At 35.5% G+C, this 25,808-nt stretch overlaps 1 protein-coding gene across 9 annotated transcripts in view; it reads right to left on the reverse strand.

The window, feature by feature from the left end:
* EML5 (EMAP like 5) overlaps positions 1 to 25,808 on the reverse strand; it is a 209,581-nt gene that overhangs the window by 88,050 nt on the left and 95,723 nt on the right. For all 9 annotated transcript variants that reach the window (XR_008513154.2, XM_024231451.3, XM_054530353.2 and 6 more), the window contains exons 9-17: positions 25,318 to 25,574; positions 22,702 to 22,914; positions 15,318 to 15,485; positions 14,541 to 14,647; positions 13,920 to 14,038; positions 11,502 to 11,688; positions 5,943 to 6,048; positions 4,458 to 4,551; positions 3,408 to 3,508 (exon numbers count right to left, since the gene is read on the reverse strand). Coding sequence is in view for 8 of the 9 variants with exons in the window: in XM_024231451.3 (XP_024087219.1) it covers positions 3,408 to 3,508; positions 4,458 to 4,551; positions 5,943 to 6,048; positions 11,502 to 11,688; positions 13,920 to 14,038; positions 14,541 to 14,647; positions 15,318 to 15,485; positions 22,702 to 22,914; positions 25,318 to 25,574 (1,352 nt within the window). In the remaining variant the exon portion in view is untranslated. The remainder of the gene's footprint in view (positions 1 to 3,407; positions 3,509 to 4,457; positions 4,552 to 5,942; positions 6,049 to 11,501; positions 11,689 to 13,919; positions 14,039 to 14,540; positions 14,648 to 15,317; positions 15,486 to 22,701; positions 22,915 to 25,317; positions 25,575 to 25,808) is intronic.

The following is a 25,808-nucleotide window of genomic DNA, read 5'->3' on the forward strand; positions in this document are numbered from 1 at the left end:
CTAGAGCAGGGTGGGGAAACAACGGGCTGAATGCCAAATCCTGCCACTACCTGTTTTTGTACAATGTCCACTAGAGCAGGTTAGCACTCTGAGCTGCAGAGACCAAGTCTGTTTACTTCTCTGCAACCAGGGTCTGCCTCCTTGGTTTGTGGCTGTAACTAGCATCTGCCCAGAGTCTGGGCTGGTCCCCACCTACAAGCTAGAGACTCTGCTAATGGCAACTGCTGGGTATCTGGCAGTGGAATCTCAGTCTAGTAGTTGCCCCACTTCTGGTCAGCTGCCCAAATTCAGAAGGTTGGGCTCTCCAGGAACAGAAGGACACACTAGGATCTATGTGTCACTGAGGTAGTGAAGCTCACTACAGTTTCACTCCCCACCAAAACCTGCCAGGCCCATTCCCTGGCAGACAGAATGTCTAATGGCAACAGGGTAAGCCGGGCAGGACAGTTTTCTCTCTTGTTCTATAATTACCTACATAATACCCTTGATTTTGTCCTTTGGCCTAGAAAGCCTAAAATATTTACTATCTGGCCATTTATGGAAAAAGTTTGCCACCTTTGGTTTAGATCATTGACAGCTGGGTTTTCTTGATGATACACACAGCATAACACGTTCCTGTTACATGAGGTCATATAATCAGCTCACATTATTACTGCATCGAAAACTTTCAGTGGCTCCCCATCCCTCTGTCCCTACCATGAATAGAGTTCAAATTCCTTAGGGGAGAGACTAAGAAATCATAACTTGAAATTCTCAAAGCCTAGATCTGGAATGGGAGGCAAGAAGCCCCATGTTAACCTCAAGCCTAAGTCGTCTCCTTCAACCTAGTTTACCTAAAACTAAGCATTTAGAGGGTTAAACAATAGTTAGGTTAAGTAAGTGGATACTTACTTCCCAATTGGTTAATGAACTCTGTGGATCAGAACCCCAAAAGTAAGGAAGGTTGAAATGCTCACCAAAGCCTTAACATTCATCCTTTTATGCTTCACTTTCAGATCTACTATATGTCTAATCAAACTTAAGAAAGAAAGTTATTCATTTGGAAGTATTTTCATTGCAAGAATATTTACTTTCTTGAAATTTTATTTCAAACAAATTCATAGTTCTTTTCCAAGACAGAAATACTAAGTACAATCGGCCTTCCATGTTCTCAGGTTTTGCATCTGTGGATTTAATAAAACGTGGATTGAAAATATTCCTTTTAAAAAGGATGGGCTGGGCACAGTGGCTCATGCCTGTAATCCCAGCACTTTGGGAGGCCAAGATGGGTTGATCACCTGGGGTCAGGAGTTCGAGACCAGCCTGGCCAACATGGTGAAACCCCATCTCTACTAAAAAATACAAAAATCAGCTGGGTGTGGTGGTGGGCACCTGTAATCCCAGTTACTCAGGAGGCTGAGGCAGGAGAATCACTTGAACCCGGGAGGCGGAGGTTGTAGTGAGCCGAAATCGCACCACTGCACTCCAGCCTGGGCGACAGAGTGAGACTCTGTTTCAAAAAGAAAAAAAGAATGGTTGCTCTGTACTGAATATAAAGACTTTTTTTCCTTGTCATTATTCCCTAAACAACAGTATAACAAACTATTTACATAGCATTTACATTATATTAGGTATTATTGGTAGTCTAGAAATGACTGAAAATATACAGGAGGATGTGCATAAATTATATGCAAATACTATACCATTTTATACAAGGGACTTGTGCAGCATGGATTTGGGTATCCTTGGGGAATCCTGGAACCAATCCCTGATACTTTCTGATGCTGTGAGGTACAACTGTATTATTTGCTGTGAATTTGCAATTACAAGTGACTAAGGTACCCAAATGAAAAGTTTGTTTAAGCATGTGGAAACAAAATTACAAACGTAAAAGTACTTCTTTTTACTTTGTAAACGCATATGCTGTTATCTGATGAGTTTTTGATAAAGTGTTAAATCCAAGACTGAAAATTAATTCATGTCCCATGTAATTTACAACTTGAAAGTTCCTTGAACTTGGGAAATGTCTTCACTAAGTTTATTCTTTTCTAATAATGTTTTACTTCTTCCTATATTTACATATTTTCTCTGAACAGTTTCAATTTATTGAGATTTTGATGTCACATTGCTGGAATTTATAAGTATACTATTTAGAAAACAGACATTTTTTATCTTTTAGTTACAAATGACTAAAGTAATATAACATTCCACTTTTGTATCATTTAATAGCATATAAGTGATTTTTTTAAAATTTTCATTTTCAGTTTAGACTATAGAACATGTCTTTAACAGAAGTAAAAGTCTGGACATAATTTGATTAATCTCATATATTCAATTCTTTTGCAAGTATGAATACTACTGTATTAGTCTGTTCTCACACTGTTCATAGAGACATACCCAAGACTGGGTAATCTATAAGGAATAAGGTTTAATTGACTCACAGTTCCACATGGCTGGGGAAGCCTCACAATCATGGCTGAAGGTGAATGAGGAGCAAAGTCACGTCTTACATGGTGACAGGCAAAATTGCTTATGCAGGGGAACTCCCATTTAGAAAACCATCAGATCTCATGAGACTTATTCACTTGCACAAGAACAGTATGGGGAATCACCCCCATGATTCAATTATCTCTACCTGGCCCTGCCCTTGACACATAGCGATTATTACAAGTCAAGGTGAGATTTGGGTGGGGACACAGCCAAACCATATCAACTACATAAATGCAGCCAATAAATGGTAATAAATCTTGTATTTGTTTAAAATGCATCAATATAACAGTAAATTACTTTTAAAAAATAAACTTATTTTAGATAATTTTAGATTTCCAGAAAAGATGCAAAGGTATTACAGAGTATTCTCTTATACACTTCAGTTTCTACTAATGTTAACATCTTTTTTTTTTTTTTGGAGACAAGGTCTTGCTCTGTTGCCCAGGCTGGAGTGCAGTGGGAGATCACAGCTCACTGCAGCCTTAACCTCCTGGGCTCAAGTGATCCTCCCACCTTATCCTCCCAAGAAGCTGGGACCACAGGTACACACCACCACGCCCAGCTAATTTTTTTTTTTTTTTTTTTGTAGAGACAGGGTCTCACTATGTTGCCCAGGCTGCTCTTGAACACCTAGGCTCAAGTGATCCTCCCACCTTGGCCTCCCAAAGTGCTGGGATTATAGGCATGAGTCACTGTGCCCAGCCAATGTTAACATCTTATATTACCATAGACCATTTGTTGAAACTAAGAAACCAACATACTTGATACATTATTATTAAATGAACTCAAGACTTCATTCAGATTTCATCAGCTTTTCTCCTAATGTTCCTGTTCTATTACAGGATGCAGTCTAGGGTACACACTGCACTTAGCTAAATTACTTTCAAAAGCAATAATTTCTTAAAATTCTATGGAGTAAAAAAGAAGCACTTTCTTACCTGCTTTACGCCAAAATTTCATGTGTTTAATTCCAGCTGTAATTAGTTTATCAGGCACATAGGGGTTCATCTTTACAGCAAAAATCTTATCTTTACTTCCTCTGAAATAAATATCAAAATGTTTTAGCTCTGAAGATTCATCATTCCCGTATTAATCTCTTGCCTAATCCATATCCTATCTTGATTACTCTATTTACTGAATATTTTACTCCCACTTATCTCTCAGGTTTGGGCTCTGTATTTGTTCTTTTGTCATCATTTTAATATGGTAACTCTGCTCAAGAGAATCTCAAAAGACAGAAATGGTCAAAACTGAACTTCTTTTGGACAGCATCTATAATACCTACTATAGTACTGTGCCATAGAGAATGCTATTTGTGGCATGAATGGGTTAAAGGCAATTTTAAAACAATACTTTGTTATAGCTTAAGATAGCCTTTCCAACTACAAAGTTCCTCTTAAACTATTGTTAATTTGGGCATTATCTATATGCTCCATAAAAAGCATTTATCTATATATTTAAAGTGCTTTAACATCGCTTTAATAAATAGCAGGTTAAAATCTCTGACACTGTTGACTAGTTCCTCCTTTAAAGCATTGTTAATATTACTGTAAAAAATACATGCTCACTGTAGAAAACTTAGAAAATGAAGAAAAATATAAGAAAATAAAAACCTATAACTTCTTTGTGACATATATGCATATGTATCTTTTTTCACTTTAATATATGAGCATTTGATCATGGTCTCCAACAGCTATATAATAGCCTATCATACAGTAGAACACACTCTAACTGTACATGGAGATTTTAGATAGTTATATCCAATGCCATATTATAGTTATATTTAAAAGTGGGTTCACAAGGGATAAATCTACAAAGAAATTCTGAAATCATTTACTATGATTATATTATTTATTCAATGGTAATAAACATGGAAGCAATAAAAAGTTACATATTTGCTTGATTTCAAAATTGTTTTAATTTAAAATTTTTTTAAGTCCAAAGTAATTCTAGTATTTTGCAAATGTGATATCAAGTTTTTTTACTACCTTGCTATTGAAAGTTTCTCTCCTTTCTTCCAGTCCCACAGCACAATAGTATGGCTATCATCTATGCCAACTGATGCCAAACGTTTCCCATCCGCTGTGGAAAATTAATGAGAGAGACAAACTGACTATTAGCATTCAGAAGAGAGAAAACATTCAGTATATATTCTAAACCCACATCCTATATTTAAAATTCGATAAAATAATGTTAAATGTTAGGCATGCATACAGCTATAAAAAGAACCAGAATTTATAAGGGAGGGAGAATAAAAGTTTCTCAAATCCTCTAAACGTATCTGCTCTCATCACACCTGACCTCCTTTTCCTTATCTATCCATCAGGTTGGGATGGGAGGAGGGAGATAAGAAAAATGGAAAAAAAAAAAGATTAAAAAATAGAAGGAAAGGGAAAACTAACAAACGGATGAAGAAAATATTTATTTTAATTAAATCCACCATAAGAAATTTATTGTAATATAAGAACTTTGAGTAATTATGAAAAGTTAATCAAATGAAAAACACGTAAGTTACAACAACATGCTGCCACTAATATGACTACTTTTAGTAAAGGTCAATCATATCAAGCAATACGTAATGAATATATTAGACAAATCACTGCGACAAATGATCAGTGAATATCCTATGGGTGTGCATGTTTATAGGCTGTAAAAGCTCAGACCACAAGAAAATATTTTCCATTTTACCACACTTTGCAAGGCTCAATTAGTTCCTCATTGCTCCAGTGGTATTTTTCTTGGTGACTCACTTAGTTTGCAATTCATTTTCTAGTTTCTTAACTGTTAGCAACTCTTTGAATATGTATATATATTTCCCTCTGAACTCTACTATATATAATTTATCACTTCAGTCAGAGCAGCAAAAGCATTAATTCACTGTTTCTTAATACAGAATTCTCTATTAATGTATTTCCTCCCTCTTCCCAATTCACACCCTAGCTTTCACCATAGACCTATCTGTAGTTGTCAAACTTTTAAACAAACAGAAAAGCGCTAATATGATCTGAAATTATTTTTACAAGACAGTTTAAAATTGTCACTGTATAAATATGTCTAAAACAAGTATTTCAATTCTCAACTCTTCCTTTGCTAGCCTTTTACCCTAAACATTTTCAAAGTTTACTCTGGCTATAAAACAGTAAGTGAGATCAGTGCCTGCCCAACGTGGGAGATGCAAACCACCTGTGGTAACTGAGATGAATTTAGATTGTTACGTAGATAAACATTTTTATGTTAATAGAAACATGCAAATTTTAATAGGTATTAAAACTATACTCATTAAGTTATAATTATAAACTAGCTAGCAAATCCACACTTTCATAGTATTTGATAAGGATAACAGTATACACATTTGATAAAAACTGTGAATGTCACAGCTAAATGACAAGCTTAGGTAACACTGACTTAGATTAAAATGCTATGTGTTGCCTTTGCATTTTGTTCATTCTTACTGAGACAGCAAACAGCCTTACCTGAGAAATCAATGGCACTAACACCATATTGGTGGTGGCCCTTTAATATGGACAATGGTTTAATGGTCTCTGTATCCCATATGTGAATTGAGGGATCTCTACCAACCTAAAATAGAAAGAATTATAGAAGCTATTATATACAATTAAAGTATTTCCATATCTACTAAAAGGAAATAAAACAAGACATTTTTACAGCTTGACTTATTTACCACAGACATTTATTAAATAAAAATTTAAAGCAAACTATATAAGTGACTAATAATTTTTTCTTATGCTTGTTCAAAAGCTAATGTGGCTAGGCTCAGTGTTTCTAGGAATGATGTAACTAGAACTATGTGACTTTTATCATATATTTCATCAATAAAGATAATAAATGCTTACTGAATATCTATTGTTTCTATGCTAGATACAATGAGCAATAAGATGTTCAGGTAACTTTTGCAAACTCACTGGGAAAACAGGACATTATCAATGAAAGACAAACACCTCTTAATAGATGCTTAATGAACATGAAAAGGCTGTGGAGAAAGAGTCCATAGAAGAGAAGGTACTGGAGGTGGGCCTTCAGAAAGTACAGAACTTGAATATAAAGAATTCCAGACTAAAATAATGGGGTAAACAAATATTCAGAGGGAGTTAAAGTACCAAGCATGTCTACAGACCTGAAAAGGCAATTTTACTGCAGCACTCTGTCACTTATTTTTTAACTTGGTTTATGATGTTCACTAACGCACAGGTAAACTATCAATTCTTAATTATTCCTCTAGACTCAAGTAATCACTTTCTTTAACCATAAGCACAGAGATATAATATCTTTGTATATAGAGACAACTCCTGAAATAATTAATAGAGCTGTCAATTATAGTTAATTTTGAGACTGATTTATTTATTTTTTATTTTTTTTGAGATAGAGTTTCACTCTTGTTGCCCAGGCTGGAGTGCAATGGCACGATCTCAGCTCACCGCAACCTCCACCTCCTGGGTTCAGGCGATTCTCTTACCTCAACCTCCCAAGTAGCTGGGATTACAGGCATGTGCCACCACACCCAGCTAATTTTTTGTATTTTTAGTAGACACAGGGTTTCTCCATGTTGGTCAGGCTGGTCTCGAACTCCCGACCTCAGGTGATCTGCCTGCCTTGGCCTCCCAAAGTGCTGGGATTACAGGTGTGAGCTACCGCACCCGGCCGAGATTGATTTTATAAAAAGATACAACAAATAACATTGCAATCAGCCAATAGTTCACTAAGTTATTCAGCCAAACATTACCAGTAACTTTTTAGAAAACTTTTAACATTTTTTGTGGGTACACAGTAGTACCAGTAACTTTTAAGTTTTCTTTTTATATAAAAACTTCTACAGAATTTGATGCTTTTGATGATTTTACTGTACTACTCTCTTCTGGTTCTCTGGTTTCCTTTTTTTTTTTTTTTTTTTTTAAGACAGGGTTTCACTCCTGTTGCCCTGCTGAAGTGAAATGGCATGATGTTGGCTCACTGCCACCTCCGCCTCCCAGGCTCAAGTGATCCTCCTGTCTCAACCTCCCAAGTAGCTGGGACTACAGGCATGTGCCACCATGCCCGGCTAATTTTTGTATTTTTTGTAAAGATGGGGTTTCACTATGTGTCCAGGCTGGTCTTGAACTCTTGGGCTCAAGTGATCTGCCGCCTCAGTTTTTGAAAGTGCTAGGATTACAGGCATGAGCCACGGTGCCCGGCTTCCTTGACTACTACTACTGAGTTTCCTTCTCAATTTCCTCACCTGTTACTTAAATACAAACCTCTCCCAAGATGGTCTTTAATTCTCCAGTCTTCTCATTCTTCATTTTTGCCCTGAGTTATCTCACTTCTATAGTTTCAGTGGTTAAATCAATAAATACCTCCCAAGTCCTTCTCTCGAGCAGTTACTTTTCCTCTGAATCCAAGACTTACATTTTCAATTGTCTACTGGACATCTCACCTGGAAATTATGATGATGACTAACACTCACTGAGAAGTGATTTATGTGCCAGAAACTGTTCTAAGCACCTTACGAACATTGACTCATGTACCAATCACAACAACTCTACGAGATAGGAACAGATAATATCCTTATTTTAAAGGATGAAGAAACGAAGGTAAAGAGAGGTTAGGTAATTTGCCAGTAGCGAATAAGTGGAAAAGCTTGTATTTCAATATCACATTCCATGAGGTATAGACAGTATTTAGTATAATATTGAGTACTATTAAAGTACACTTAGGGCATCTCACTCAGGGATGAAGGGGAGAAGGGAGAGGTTGGGAGAGTTCTCAGATAGGCTTAGCCTAAGTCTTAAAAGGAGCAGAAATTAGACGAAGTTGGAAGGTTGAATAGAAGTGGAGGGGAAGAGTTTTCCAAGACGAAGGAACTAAGGAAAAGATGTGAAATAGCATTATACGTGTTGGACAAATTCTATATATCTCAGAAGGCAAGAAAATAGTTTACAAAGAGGCAAATAGTAAGACATAAAAAGGGGAGTTGGAGAGTCAGACTTGGTTAAATGCCTTGAATTGCATTGGGAGTCAACTCTGCATTAATGTTATGCCTTGAATTGCATTTAACCAAGTCTGACTCTCCAATCTCCCCTTTTTATCTCTTATCATTTATAGCTTGTGGCTATTTAGACAGCTGTTTAGACAGCCTACAAGCTGTTAACACTAATAAATATGGAAGAATTTTAAGACTTTTAGAAAGATTACTAGTGAATGGGGAAAATGGATAGAGGAAAAAACTTTAGCAGCAGACCAATGGCTGTAGTAATGTTTCAGAAATTGTGAAGCATTGATTGTCAGTAGAGATATGGAAAAATTAAAGATAAAAAGAATATTGAAGATAAAGAATAAATATATATTCAGGTGAAAGAATGGGTGCTACTTGAGGACTGAGTAGCTTTAGGGGTGAAGAACAAGATTAACTTCCAGGCTTAGGCAACCAAGTTAATATAGTGCTATGTTCTAAGAAGGAAACATAAAACGATGAACAGGTTTGGAAGGGAAGATTAATCCTGTTTATCTCCATTTTAGACATGTTGAATCTGAGTTGCCCACAAGACATCTAAATCAGTGTATTTTTAGTGAATTATATCTATATATATACACACACATACATATACACACAGAATAATTTGTCCAATTCTTGTACTACATTGTGAGCTCCCGATAGTGGCAGCCAGTCTGATTTATCTCTGTTTCCCCCACAACATTTAATGCTTTTGAATAGGAAGCACTCAACAAGTATTTGCTGAATTAAACAAAATTTCCAAATTATAGTACAATTAGTCATGTTACTCAACTTTCCAGGTAAGTTTCTTTCACATTCTTTCATTTCCACTTAAGATCACAGTTCCTGACAAGGGGTTATTCTTTGTATTTAAGTCTCCAAAAGACAAAACTCTCTAGATTTTTCATCTAAATTTCTTTTTTTAAAATTGTTTTATTTGGGAAAAGTGCTTCTTACAAAAGGGAAGCTGCAAAATACAGAGACCTCTGCAATAATTATTTGTTTTTTTTCTTAAAGTGAAAGAATGGGTGGGATCCAAGGAATCAAAGCAGTAGATGGACAAACCAGGAGCATCCCTGAGTTATTTTCAGGAAACAACGCATCAAAACACAAAGGGAAAATTTCCAATTAAGGAATTCTTCCAACGACTTAACTTTATCTAGTCTCAGGGATTCCCAAGCCCTCCCCTTCAGTGGAAAAGCATGACTTATTACTGCAAACCCATTACTCCACTACAATAACCATCTTAGAACAGAGTTTTTAATCACATCTGTCTACCTGAAAACTCACAGGTGGAATGAGGCAAATATCCACAAAAACCTGACAACAAAATGTCCCAAATGAGGACAAAGGTCTCTCAGAAAGTGCCTGTACCGGAAAGGTTAGATCATAAACTATTAAATACAACTGTGCATCCAAGACCCAGTTTGTGTTAATATATAGGTTAACCAGGTAGTTTTAACCTCTACCTACCCTCCTGATTAGTTCCTCAACTAATGTCCATAATGCATTCTAAGATTTGAACACTGTGAGTTACTCATAGTTCTTTACACAAGCTGGGTTTTTTTTTTTTTGCCCTACTTTTACAGATGCTGTAATACACTTAGAATGCTTTCCCCCAACTTCCCCTTTGCCAGGTAAACAACTCAGCTCAAATGTCATCATCTCTATGAGGGTTTCTTTGATTCTACTGGACAAAATTAATCATTAGTTCTTCATTACATTGTTACCAGGCTTTGTACATATTTCTACATTTAAAAACAGGGTGATTTTGCCTTCCAAGAGACATCTGGGCACTGTCTGGAGACATTTTGGGTTGCCACAACTCAGGGAAGTGGGTGTTACTGGCATCTAATGGGTTGAGACCAGGGATGCTGCTAAATATCCTACAATGCATAGGTCAGCCTCCCACAACAAATAATTACCTGCCCCAAAACATCAATAGTGCTAAGGTATTGTCATAAATATAGATCAGAGAAGCTTCTCTGATCTATACTTAGGACACTGTATCACAACTCAGAATATGAGTTTTCGCCATGGCAAGAAGTTGTCTTATTTATCTTTATATTCCTAGCACATTTCTTGGTACATAGAATGTGCTTGATGAATGTTTTTGAGTGAATGAAAGAAAGGAAGAAGGAGAGGGAAAAGATGGAGAGAAAGAGCAAGTAAGGAGAGGCACAAAGAAAGGAAGAAGAATGGGAGAAAGAAAAAAGGGAGGAGTTTTCTCTCCTTTCAGGAAAGCTATACAGGAGGATGCAAGTTGATCCCTTTTCCACATATCCTAGCTAGAAGGTGTATTTACACAGTGTTTAAAGCCAGACAGACTGAAGGCTTTAGGCTTTACTACGTATTAACTGATTGATCTTAAGCAAATTATTTAATTTCTCCAAACCTAAACCTCGTCATTTGTAGACTGAAGAAAATAATTTTACTCTCACATGGTTGAGGTGAGAATAAAATAAATATACATGAATAAACTAGTAAAGTACTTACACATAAGAAAAATCTATAAACATCATTTCTTCCCTTCCTTCTCTAAGAATATCCATATAGAGAGGTATCAGTTAAGATTTTCTCAGGATTTTTTATTTCAATATTTGTGCTTTCTACTTTGATAAACCTGAATAGATTACTATCATGGTTGTAAAATAAAGAGACATAGTCCTTTGGTTTGTCACAGGACATTTGTTAAATAATTTACTGTTTTAGGTAACTCAACCTAAAGAAACCAGATTTGTAGTCTTTGTTTTCTCTAACTTTACTAATTTAAAAAATTAATATCATGACAGAAATAAAACAAGCCAGAGCTATGAGTTCCAAATTTAAATTAAAATAATATGAATTAAAACAATACAAACTTTAATTAAAACTGTAGGAAAAAAGTTTGGGGTAAATTTTATTTATAATCTGAAAATAAAACCCATTCTAAAGAATTCTTTACTGTTCACATCCTAGAACATAAAAGAGATATATGATTAATTTATTTAAACTCAGACAAAGGTGTAGCTTATCTGGCTTATTGTCAGTCTTTCAAACCTACCTGGCCTGTTGCCACGTAGTCTTTCAAAGGATGAATAGTTAGGCAGAGAATATCATCATCATGACCCAGATAAAAACGCTGTGTGTTTTGCTGTCGATTATAAATGACACCCACTGCTGCCACATGGTACACAATTTCACCAATTTGAGTATAAAACAGATTACTTCGACAGTCATAACCTCTGTAACTAATATAGAAAACAAATCATATACAATTAATTTTGGCCTTTTATCTGATCAATACAGAATATACAGGGGAGAAGTAGGTACCCTTTGGGTGAATCATTCAATTTCTAGTTTTACAGGATACTAAACAATTTTTTTTTAAGAGATGGGGTCTCGCTCTGTCACTCAGGCTGAAGTGCAGTGGTGTGATTGCAGTTCCCTGCAACTTTGACCACCTAGGCTCAAACGATCCTCCCACCTCAGCCCTCCAAGTAGCTGAGACTACTGCTGTGCACTACCATGCCTGGCTAATTTTTGTATTTTTTGTAGAGATGGGGTTTTGCCATGTTGCCCAGGCTGGTCTCAAACTCCTGAGCTCCACCCACCTTGGCCTCCCAAAGTGCTGGGATTACAGGTGTAAGCCACCATGCCCAGCCTGAACAATTAAAAAAATACCACCATCTCAGATCCAATAAACTTTTATGAACTGCTCGGACTGCAAATAGCTAAATCTAAGCTATAATATTGAGTGAAAAAAACAAGGTAGAGAATAGTATGTATAGTATACTACTATTTACATAAGTATATTAAAATTGTATACTATAAAACAAAAACAATTGCTTTTTATAAGTAAAAGGTATAGAAAAGAATATATATTTGTATTTGTTGTGTAAGTATTTCTGAAACTAAGTAATAGTAACTATCTGCAGAGAGGGGAAATGATGGCTGGGAGGGCAGAGGTGGGAGAAAGATTTTCAAACTGTACCCTTTTATACACATTGTTGGACCATGAGAATACAACATATATTCCAAAAATAAGTTTAAACAACAATTTTAAAATATTATACTCATCCAAGACAAAGTAGTCAAATCTTAAAATGGTCAATATAAGTCTCTTTATAGCAACCTTGCTTTGCACTTCAAAGAAACCCAATTCATAAAATACAACTGCATAGAAACTGCTGCCATTTTAATACTGGAGAAAAAATACTTGTACTAAATAAATCCTTTTTCAAATTCTTGATAAGTATTATCAGTCAGGTATGAAAATGAATGCTGGGTGAACAGGAGAAAAGAGTCAGACTGGAAAATCTGTTTCTGCCAAGCTGAAATGTGAGACCTGTATTTCCAGATGTTCTAAGAGAATCCAGAACCTGTATTTTGGTGAAATTAAAACATTTAGGCAAAAATACTCACGCAAGAAGAGTCACAATATCATTCCAAATTAGACATATTGAGGGGAGATGATTATCTCTTACATTTTACTTAATTGTTTAAAGAGGCCCATTTCCACACATATGAAACTTTCATAAGACAAATTTATATTTTATTTAATAAACACTTACATAGTGCTTATTATGTGCCACATAATGTTGTAAGTCACCACTAGCATTGCCTTATTCACTCCTCATCAGAACCTTGTAAGGCAGGTACTTGATATGATTCGGATATTTGTGCTGTCCAAATCCCATGCTGAAATGTGATCCCCAGTGTGGGATATTAGGCCTGGTGGGAAGTGTTTGGGTCATGGGGGCAGATCCCTCATGAATGGCTTGGTACCATCCCCTTGGTGATGAGTAAGTTTTCTCTTGATTAGTTCATACAAGATCTGATTGCTTAAAGAGTCCAGCAACCCCCTTCCCTTTCAATCCCTTTTTTCTTGCTCTCTCTCTTGCTGTGTAACACACCTGCTCCCCCTTTGCCTTCTGCCATGAGTAAAAGCTTCTTGAGGCTTCACCAGAAGCTGAGCAGATGCTGGTGCCCTGCTTGTACAGCCTGCAGAACACTGAGCCAAATAAACCTCTTTTCCTTATAAATTATCCAGCTTCAGGTATTCCTTTATAGCAATGTGAAATGGACTAAGAGTACTATTATCGTCATTTTACAGACAGAAAAAAAGAGACACAGAGAGGTTAAGTGACTTGTTTAAAGTCACAAAGCACATACATCATTAATACGATATATTACACACAATGTAATATATTAATCTAAATCAAATATGCCCAGTTGTCCCAACAATGTCCTTTATAATCATCTTAAAAATCCAGATATTTAAAAAAATATATTTCAATTTGGTTTTGTCTAATGTCTCCTCATGATTAGATTCAGGCGATGTGTTTTCCCCATGGGCAATGTTGTATCCTTTCGGATATGTCATTTCAGGGGATACAGTCAGTTCTATCATTAGAGATGTTAAGCTAGTTAAGTATGAACCAAAATTCAAACAAATAAATGAATGATAGTTGTTTTATACCCGTGAACAAAGTGTAATCGAATACTATTTCCTGGAGCCCGCTCTCTTCTTTTAGAAGTAGCACTTTTTTGTTTCTCTTTGCATTGTTCTTTAAGCTGAGGTAGATCTTCTTTGTAAACCTTTAAAAATGTATACAAGTAGAAATATTCTTAGAATATATACTAATAAAGGTGTTCATATACTCCCAATATAACTTTCAGACATTGTCTGAAAACAACAGCTTTAATAATAGTCTTAAATGAAAAGGTAATTCACGAAATTTACTCCCTCGGAAAGAACAAACAAATTCACATTTTCTACATATCACACTGACAAATAGATATTTAGTGTTCCAGGAAATTTTTATACTTCATAAAAGAATACTGTTAAAGGAATAAATGTGAGTATACTATGACAAAATCCTATAGACAAATAGAAGGCAAACATACTTAATATACCAAGCATTTAATATAAAAAAAATTTTACACAAGTGTACTCAACACTGACAGTGGGAAAACTAATATAGTCATACATTGCTTGGGAAATTAAAGCCACAAAAGATAACAACAGATGACTAATGGGGAGCAAGATAAAGAAGAAATTAGACTTTTTAGAGAAAAACCATGTGATATGGAAAATTACCTGTCGACGGTAGGTGAGCTGTGTCTCTTGTTCAATTTCAGAATCCAGTTCTGGAACATCAGACAGATCTGAATCTGATTCATCACTATGAGAGTCAGCCAGACTTTCTGTAATTTTTAAAAATGAAATGTTACTTGTTTAAAGAAGATTCATTTTCAAAACAGCACTGGAAAATTAATGATTAAGAGCTATGTCAGTTGACATGGAGACAAGCCATAAAACAATCAAATGAAATTACCTATTCAAGTGACACAGATGTCAGTAAACTGTACTACAGATTATCTTCCTCTCCACTCACTGCAAACTCAATAGCTCCTTTAAATCCCTTCACTGGCTCCCCAATGACCGCTACATCAAATTTAAATGTCTGTGCAAATATAAGTGAATATAACCTATAATTAACATGAAAAATAGCTAAAAATACTATACGCAACAGATGAATTGACATTAGATAATTTTTGTCAATAAAAGCATTTACAAAATCTAGATACCCATCTCTCAGAGGATATATTAAATGTTTGTTTTGCTATTAATATAACTGTTTCTTCACTCATTATTTGACAGATTAAAATGCAATCAAAATTACTTTGTATTCCACACCCTGTGACATCTAACTTTAAACAAATAGAACTAATATTTTAACTTGAAATTTCTACTAATAACAAACTACACTGTTAACTTATGAGGCCAGATTATACTTTAATATAAAATTGTTATTTGGGGGTTACTGAAGAATTATTTGACAGGGAAACTGTTTAGGTAATGTATACTACTCACCTTGGGGTGCTATGTGAACAGCATCTTTCAGTTTTCTTTCAGGAATAAATTTCCACTGAAAGACAGAGTGATCTGCTCCACCAATAGAAATAACCCACTGATAATCATGTGACCATCTGACATTAGTTACGTGAGCTGAATGGCCAATATATTTTCTAAACTTGGCCCCTATAATAAAAATATATCTTTAAATTGATAAACAAATGCTAAACAAAATACCATTTCAAACAATTTTTATACATGAACCACTGTATCATCCGTCTATCTGAATTATAAACAAATGGGAAAAATGCTGACTCAAAAATTGAACAAATGAATGAATCTGTATCAAGGAATGCAAATATCTCCTCTGCTGATTCACAAGGAACCACAAAGGCTGTGAGGCATTATCTTACCACTTTGAGAAAAACCTGGGGATCAACTGTTTTTATATTAAAACATTTGAATGTTTTGGCCTGAGGCCTTTGGGCTTAAGTGAAATTCAAAGGACTAATCAACTCGACCTTACCCCCATTATTCTCAACCCAAGCAGCCAGAGGATCCTTTTAAGACTTAAGTCATCAACAAAATATTAGCAAAATGAATTCAGCAACATATAAAAAGGATTAAACAACATAATCAAATGAGATTTATGCCAGGAATGCAAGTTTGGTTCGACATTAAAAAGTCAATCAATGTAATGTATCATATTAATCAAAGTCAAATATGCCCAGTTGTTCCAACAATGTCCTTTATAATCATTTTAAAAATCCAGATATTTTTAAAAATATATTTCAATTTGGGTTTTGTCTAATGCCTCCTCATGATTAGATTCAGGTGATGTGTTTTGGGTATGGGCAATGTTGTATCCTTTTGGATATGTCATTTCAGGGCATATGGTCAGTTCTATCATTAGAGATGTTAAGCTGTATCATTTGGCTACGGTGGTATACACCCAATTTCTCCAATAATAAACGAATCATTTAACTTTGTGGTTAATTTTCTTAAAAATCTATGTGATAATAGGGATATATTTTATTTATTTATTTATTTATTTATTTATTTATTTATTTATGGCAGAGACAGGGTCTTGCTATGTTGCCCAGGCCGGTCTCGAACTCCTGGGCTCAAGCAATCCTCCTGCCTTAGCCTCCCAAAGTGTCAGGATTACAGGTATGAGCCACTACATCTGACAGGAATATATTTTTAGAATATATTCTCTATCTCTTCATCCTGGTATGTGGCATTATATAGATATTCTTATTAAAGTACACAGGATACAATGATGCTTAGCTTCATTTTGATATTGTTTTAAACATTTTATATTAAGTTATAGAAGACTTGTATATCAGGATGTCAAAGCCTCATCAATGAAATTCTGGAGAAAAACTTTCATCTTAGTCATTAATTTAAGATAACTATCATAATTAACGCATAAGATAGAATCAAAACTCATCTAAAGTTATAATTTACTGCTGCTTAATAGTAATAGGTATTTTAGGAATAAATTTTTTACATAGCTTAATATAAGTCACTAATTTAACTTCGCATAGTTCAGCCCAGCAAAGTTCTGTGAGGTAAGGGCTCTTATATAGGAATGCATTACTTGCCTGTCAAGAGGGCTTTGGCTACTACTACTACCTTTGATGCAACTCTTAAGCACTCTTAGACATCAGAGAGTCTGAAAAGTTAAAGCCAGAAATTCTAACAAATAAAATTCAGTTCTAAGATCTACAATTTGTAATGTTAGGACAAATTAAAGAGTTATCTCAGCATCTACTCTGCCTATACTGAGTGATAGAGAGAGGTACAAATAATCCTGTAAGTCCCTTCCAAACTTTTCTTTGAGACTTTTCAAAGACCCTCTTGGATAAACCAAGACAGCTAAACAAGAAAGTTGTAAAATAAGTCTAAGAGAAACCAGTTATTTTTAGTCAATGGGACTGTATTAATAATTTTAATAACCAGTTTAATTTTTAATAACTCATTCTGATAAATGGGTATCTTAAAAGTGAACCTAGATATCATATCTTTCATGAAGTGACCTTGACTCACCAAGACCAAGTTACATGCTTCCAGAGTTCTCTGTGATTACTCCTTGTGATTATACTTACACAGCACTGAAATGTAATAGTCTATTTACTTGTTAACTCCTCCAATAAAACTATAAGCTCTTTGAAGACAGCAGTGGTGTCTTGTTTAATATATATCCCTGGTGCCTGGTATATAGCAAACACTCATTAGATATTTGAAGAAAGAGAAAAAGAAAGGAAAAGGAAAGATTACATTTCCTTTTGCTCTGCTTGGACATTTGAGTTGGAATGCTAGACTGTAATGGAGGAAAGAGTAGTAAAGGAAACTGAGAGGGCGTGAACATGATTCCAACCCCTCTAATGCACAGAAGAGGGCAAAAGTTTGATGTAGCTTAAAGAATATTAGAATTGAAATCAAAAGACTAGTGCTTGAACATCAGTTTGACCATTAATAGCATGGAAGTTTGAGCATTCCACCAAACCTCTTTTGGACTCCATTTTCTCATTTTTAAATGTAAATTGGATTATATGCTCACAAGGTACCTTTTGATTATGAAAACTACAATAAAAAATGATTCAGTAATAAGAATAGTTAAGGCCTAAACAGTGTATCATCAATTAGTACGAATATCTCAGAGAAAAAATTTATCAAGACAAGCTATAATGATTATAGAAGCTTCCTAATTTAAAAGATGAAAATTCTTGGTAAGGATAAAGAAATATACTAAAATATTTGTGTTTCAATGACTCCATTTCTTTTCTAATGTGTTTTAATGTGTATTTTCACACAAGGGTAATGTGAACTAAATATTTTCAATATATTGTATCAATATGACAAAAGATTTTTCTCCATTTAACTATGTTTTAATGATATTAAACTTCTAGATATGGGAATATATAAATATATGAAAATATCTTTCTGACCCTAGTAAAAGTAAGAATTTCTTAATATACAAAACTACACTACCTATAAGAAAAGAAAGAGAAATAGACTTGACTACACTGAAATTAAGAACTGGCCAAGAAAACACATCATTAAGAAAATAAAAAGGCAAGCCAAAAACTGGGAAAAGATATTTGCAAACTATAAAAATTACAAAGCATTTGTATTATTAGAGTATATAAAGTAATTCTTAAAGATCAATAAAAGAAATAACCCAATAAAAAAATAGGAAAGAGATATGAACCCATGTTTGACAGAGGAGAAAACACAGAAGACCAAAACATTTTAAAAGATGGTTAACCTCATTTGTAGTCAGACAAAGGGAAATTAAGACCTCAATGTGACATCATTTACACTAACTGGATTTGCAAAAGTTAGAAAGTATAGCAATATCAAGTGCTGAATCAACAGGCTTTGTAAAATTGGATAACCACTTTGGAAAATATTTAGTTATTTTCTTATAACGTTCACATTCTCCATGACCCAGAAATTTCACTCCTAGTTATTTCACTCCTTTGAGAAACCTGCATTTAATATCAAAGGATGGGAAATGACCCAAATGTCCAATGACAGGAGAATAAATGCATAAATTGCAGCATATAATTACAACACAATATTTTGCAGCAGTGAAAAAAAAGGCATTAAAGCTACATGCAACAATATGGAAAATAGCACAGAATAAGTCCCTGTTATAAATTTGTTTTTCTTTGTTAGATATTTGTTTTTTCCTATGAATTTCCTGGAATCTGAATGATATTTTCTCCAAATATAAATTTTCATTTGTCAACAAGAAGTACAGAAGGGTCTTGGCCATTATTAACAGTGATGGAGGCGATGGGCTAACGTAACTCTGCCCTCACCTCTCCATTCTCCCTGACCTTGACCTGCTCACCGTCCACCACAGCCCCTATGCTGCTGCCTAGGAAGAGTCCTGGATTCTTTCAGAGAGATTATGGTCAAGAGCAGGTGAAACTAGAGAAAAAGAAGATGATAATGAAGAAAAAATATGAAGAGGGGTGGAATGCTTTGGGCTGAAATTAAAGTACAATATGTAGGGTATATGTGGTTCATATGATCATTCTCTCTTTGAGCTAACTTCATATATTTTTTGTTTCAATTACAATGATTCTATAACATAAACTACTTCTATTATCTAAAGTCCACATTTTGTAAATGCTGCACTTCTAAGTCATCTAATGAATATTACCTGAGTGGATATCTAAAATATATTAATACATCAGCTACCTAAGTTGGACTAGCAATGCAGCTTAATAATTAATCTAAAAGAGTATATTTCTAGTAATACTGCCAACTTCAAGGTATGTAATTATGTGAATTCAATTAATACATAATCTTTTTTGGCCCAAGTGGTCTGCAAAACATAAAATCTTAAAATACTTATATTAATCCATTAAAAATGCAGTAGTCGTATTCTGTCTTTCCCACTTACCTAGCTACGATCTCAAGCTGACTCTCAAGTGCCTAGAAATAAAAATCATCCTTACTAGAAAATAAATTACTAACAAAAAATCTAACAAAAGGGAAACAAAAAAGAGAAGCAATTTATACTTATGTCCTTGAAGGAGTGAATAATCTCTTAGACAAGACTAATTTTCTTAGGCTTTGGTAAAATATTCACACAGCAGTTCAAAGAACTATTACACATTTTATAAATGAAATAAAATTATTGTGCAATAATACCAACTTCTCTCTTGCAAATGATAAAAATAACCAATAAATCCTATTCACTTGACTAAGAAAACTCAGATTAAAGCATTTTTGTTTTTGCTTAGAGGTCAGTATGTGAAACAATAAGTAGGAGCAATGTCTAAGAGTAAGATCATCATGACTATTACTGAATCTCACACTTTATAACCAGGCAAGTATCATCTTAAAATTTGTTGTGCATGGTGACTCTCATGTCCTGGCTATGTAGTGGGACTCTGAAATAGGGTACTTTAATTGTTAGATATTTAGCCAGCCTTTTGATATGGTTTGGCTCTGTGTCCCCACCTAAATCTCATCTCGAATTGTAATCCTCATGTGTTGAAGGAGGGACCTGGTGGGAGGTAATTGAATCATGGGGGCAGTTTCCCCCATGCTGTTTTCGTGACACTGAGTGAGTTCTCACAAGATCTGACGGTTTAAAAGTGTTCAGCAGTTCCCTCCATTGTTCCCACTCTCTCTCCTGCTGCCGTGTAAGTTGTGCCTTGCTTCCCCTTCACCTTCTGCCATGACTGTAAGTTACCTGAGGCCTCCCCAAGCCATGAGGAACTGTGAGTCAATTAAACCTCATTTTTTAAAAATAAATTACCCAGTGTCAGGAAGTTCTTTATAGCAGTATGAAAACAGACTAACACACCTTTATTAACATACTTAGTGAAATATCTTCACATGTATCTAGGAAGCTGACATCTCACAGGCAGGAATCAATAACATGGTAAGCCGGCAAGATTTTTTTTTTTTAGACATAGTCTCGCTCTGTCGCCCAGGCTGGAGTGCAGCAGTGCGATCTCGGCTCACTGCAAGCTCTGCCTCCCAGGTTCACACCATTCTCCTGCCTCAGCCTCCCGAGTAGCTGGGACTACAGGCACCCGCCACCATGCCTGGCTAAATTTTTTCTATTTCTTAGTAGAGACAGGGTTTCACAATGTTAGCCAGGATGGTCTCAATCTTCTGACCTCGTAATCCGCCTGCCTCAGCCTCCCAAAGTGCTGGGATTACAGGTGTGAGCCACCGCACCTGGCCAAGCTGGCAAGATCTTAAACTCATCACTTTACCTTAAAGGCACAACAGAAATACCAGCCTGGGCTTCTGGAAAAATTGAGCCCTTAAGTTTGACATCAGCAGATTATATATTTGAATCAAACTATTTTAGCTGTTTCCAAAAATCACCTTTACTAAGCTACATTTTTAATGTTTGCCCAACAGCTTGCATCAACAAGCCAGGTGAAAATCACTACTGCATCTGTTATAGGTGTTGACGCTCTAGGAATACACATTCACTACATCTAACATAAAGTCCCATACCACAGGAAAGTTCCTCGAAAATTTTCCAAAGAAACTTTGATTTGCTAGAGGAGTAAGTTGCTTTTTTTTTTTAAATGTAGAATGAAAACTATTTTGTGCACTGCTTTATTTTTGGTTTCCACAAAGCTCAGAATCAAATTTGATGTTTGACTACTATCATTTTCTTTATCTAGTTTGAATACAGTATTTCTATTTATATTTCCCCTGATACTGATTCTCTATTTGTATAGTTACTTTAGTATTTACGGACTTGTTATGAGCTGACTCAAATACTTTATGAAATAGGCATGGAATAAATAAATGATACCTAACATTTTATTTAATTATCCCAGGTCTATGAACAGAATGATTCATATTATTTTAGAAGAGATCCAAGAAAAAGAGGTGATACATAAAATATGTAGAAAAGAACCAAATGATAAGACTATGTATTAGTCTATTTTCAAACTGCTATAAAGAACTGCCCAAGGCTGAGTAATTTATAAAGGAAAGAGATTTAATTGACTCACAGTTCAGGATGGCTGGGGAGGCCTCAGGAAACTTACAATCATGGCAGAAGGTGAAGGGGAAGCAAGGCACCCCCTTCACAGGGTGGCATGAAGGAGAAGTGCATGAGATCACAGGAAAAACTACCATTTATAAAACCACTGGATCTCGTGAGAATTCATTCACTATCACAACAGCAGCATAGAGGAAACTGCCCCCATAATCCAATCACTTCTCACCAGGTTCCTCCATTAACACCTGGAGATTACAATTCAAAATGAGATTTGGCTGGGGACACAAAGCTAAACCATATCAAACCCTGCTCATGCCTGTAATCCTAGTACTTTGGGAGGCTGACGTGGGGAGATCGCCTGAGGTGAGTACTTTAAGACACAGCCTGGCCAACATGGTGAAACCCTGTCTCTACTAAAAATACAAAAATTAGCTGGGAATGGTGGCGCATGCCTGTAATCCCAGTTACCTGGGAGGCTGAGGCAGGAGGGTTGATGGAACCCAAGAGGTGGAGGCTGCAGTGAGCAGAGATCACCACTGCACTCCAGCCTGGGCAACAGAGCAAGACCCTGTCTCAAAAAAAAAAAATACAACCATCATTGTACAGTCTGACTCTATGAAAGAATTCACGAAGTGAAAAGAAAAATGTTTCTTTGAAAAGAGATATAGTGCATTCATAACAACATATGAATTCAAAAAGAATTTTCTAATAAAACTTCATGACCAAAATAAATGCAGCATATGACAATAATTTTTGAATTAGCAAAATGAAACCCTTCACCAATCAGTGTAATTTTAAAAAATATGAAATCCTTTAATTTATCTCAAGACTAATTTTCTGCAAGAACATAAAAGTCTTCTGTGAGAGAGAGATTACTTAATATTTTGAAAGAAAAGGTACCTTTTCTTAAACATGGATATCGGAATAATTTTATAATTCCATAGTCATCAGCTGTAACTAAAACTTGGCCAATATAATTTCCATCTACTGAATTTATATCGTTGATATCTGAATACTTGGGCCAAATTCCATTTACTTCAAGGCCTGAAACACATGTCCATGAAGCCCAATGAACACCTTTTATTTCTTCCGTACTTGTCACTTCTTTTCCTCCTAAAAATAAATCAGAGTCTTAATTTAAGAAGTTATTTCATTTGATTTTCTCAAGGCTAAACTGTACTGAGAACATAGTAAATTCCAAAATTTAATGTATCTTCCCACCCCACTTAGAGGAAAATACATAAATAGGTAGGTAAGTTTGGGTTAAGAGAAAAGAAAACTAAACGCAAGAAATTTATAAAAAGCTACTACAAAAATTATACTGATTCAGAGACACACATTGTCTCGAATGATTGGCTTAGCAGGTTCAATTATGCAGAGAATAAAACTGAATCCTACTTAAAAAATGATACAGATTAGTCATAACAGGGTAAAGTTATAAAAAAGGTAAAAGCTATGAGAAAGTGGCAAATCAGGTATTAAAAAAGAAGCCTCAGATACATAGTTGAGGAAAAAAGAGAGAACTGGAAAAGACCAAGAAGAAAGGATGAGTGTAGGATAATATATTTACATTAGGTAAGAGGACTTTAGGACGCAGTCAGTCTTCATTACATATAGACTGTTAATGAAAAACTTTTTGGGAGATGCATTAATTGAATTATGCAGCTAATTTTATATAATAGGTTCTTGGAAGATAGTGACTAATTCCCTAAGCGTCACAACAAATAAAGTACTATGCAGTGGCTGGGTGCAGTGGCTCACACCTGTAATCCCAGCACTTTGGGAGGCCGAGACAGGCGGATCACTGAAGGTCAGGAGTTCAAGACCAGCCTGGCCAATATGGTAAAACCCCATCTCTAATAAAAATACAAAAATTAGCTGGGCATGGTGGTGGGCACCTGTAATCTCAGCTACTCGGGAGGCTGAGGTAGGAGAATCACCTGAACCTGGGGGGCAGAGGCTGTAGTGAGCTAAGAACATGCCACTACACTCCAACCTGGGCAACAGGGCGAAACTCTGTCTCAAAAAAAAAAAAAATACTAAAAGGTAATATTTTGATGATTCTTCTTTTATTCCATCCATTCATGCACTCACTCACTTGCTAATTTATTTACTTATTTGTTTAGTTAGAGCCACGGTCTTGCTCTTTCACCCAGGCTGGAGTTCACTGGCACGATCTTGGCTCCCAGCAGCCTTGAACTCCCAGCTCAAATGATCCTCCCACTGCAGGTGCATGCCACCACACCCTGCTCTTTTTTTTTTTTGGTAGAGATGTGGTCTCACCATGTTCCCTGGCTGTTCTCAAACTCCTGGGCTCAAGAGATCCTTCCACTTCGGCCTCCCAAAGTGCTGAGATTACAGGTGTGAGGCACTGCACATAGCCTATTCCTCTCTTTTAAAATCTTTGGTTGAAATTCTGTTTTTCAAAGTTAGTTAGTTATATTATTAATATTCGCAAAGTTTATTTGTTTATTTTTTTGAGACAGCCTCTTAATCTGTGGCCTAGTTGGAATGCAGTGGCAACATAACAGCTCACTGCAGCCTCATCCTCCCAAGCTCAAATGACCCTCCCATCCCAACCTCCCGAATAGCTGGGACCACAGGTGCATACCACCACACCCGGCTAGTTTTTGTATTTTTAGTAAAGGCAGGGTTTCGCCATGTTGCCCAGGCTGGTCTCAAACTCCTGGGCTCAAGCTATCGGGTCCACTGTGGCCTTCCAAAGTGCTGGTATTACAGGCGTGAGCCACTATGCCCAGCCTGCAAAGTTTATTTGAGATAAACACACAAAAAAATGTATTGGTCACACATTTCTAGTAATTATATTCACTTAATTAGTTCCACCCATAAAAATGGCATTTTTGACTAAGATACAGTGGTACTTTACCATACACTATGCTCATGGTATGGTATTCAATAAAAAGAGAATCTGTTTTAGATCCTCCAGCCAAAGGAGTTTTAATTAAGAACCAAAGGATTTATAGTAGTAGTTGCCAGGGACTGCGAGAGGTAGAGGTTGGTGGGGGCCGGGGTGGATATAAGGAGATATAAGTTTCAGTTATACAGGATGAATAAATTCAGAAGATCTAATATACAGCTTGTTGAGTACGGTTAATAATGCTGTTACTGTATGATATACCTGAAATTTGCTAAGAGAGTGGAACTTAAATGTTCTCACCACGCACACACACAAAAATGGTAACTATGTGAAGTGACAGACACATCATTTAGCTTGATTGTGGAAATCGTTTCACAATGTATATATCAAAACATTACATTGTATATTTTCAATATATACAATTTTTAATGTCAATTATACCTCAATAGAGTTGAGAAAAAACACAAAAGGATTTCAATATAATAAAGCAGCCTTACAGAAAAGTCTACAATGCCTGAAATATTAGCTCAGATCTTCTTTGATTTCCTATGATCAAATGTAACTTACACTCTGCTTCCAGTAAAACTCTAAAATATTGTATAGGCACTACAAATCTATAATTTGCTAGAAATTGTTACCTGGCATTCTATAAAAAAGTCTTTTCCCATTTCCATCATTTGTCTGCAAATATCTACTGTCTGAAGACCAGTCCAGATGAGTGATGAAACTAAGGGATCCCAAACACTCGCCAACTTTTTTATAACGCTGAGCAACTCCATAAATATCAACCGAGCTGTCATTGCATCCAACAGCAAGGTAAGTTCCATCTGGTGAATATTTTAACTCATGAATTGCCTCCTTCCTATCTTTAATATGTACAACTTCCGTCATATCTCTGTTAAAAAGAAAAAATGAGACTACATGAACAGAAGTCACAACAGAATTAATTCCATTTCAAACATGTCTAAAATGACTGTGAAGCTGTATCAAGTGTTTATAAACTATAAAATAAACATAAATAACACAAGTAGTATTAATTCAGCAACAATACGTTGCTGAACAGAAACACATGGAAACAATATATGCCAGACATACAGGAAAATGATGAATTTCAGTTTCTAAATTACTT

Source organism: Pongo abelii, chromosome 15 (genome assembly GCF_028885655.2).
Source record: "Pongo abelii isolate AG06213 chromosome 15, NHGRI_mPonAbe1-v2.0_pri, whole genome shotgun sequence".
In the NCBI taxonomy this organism is placed as follows: Eukaryota; Metazoa; Chordata; class Mammalia; order Primates; family Hominidae; genus Pongo; species Pongo abelii.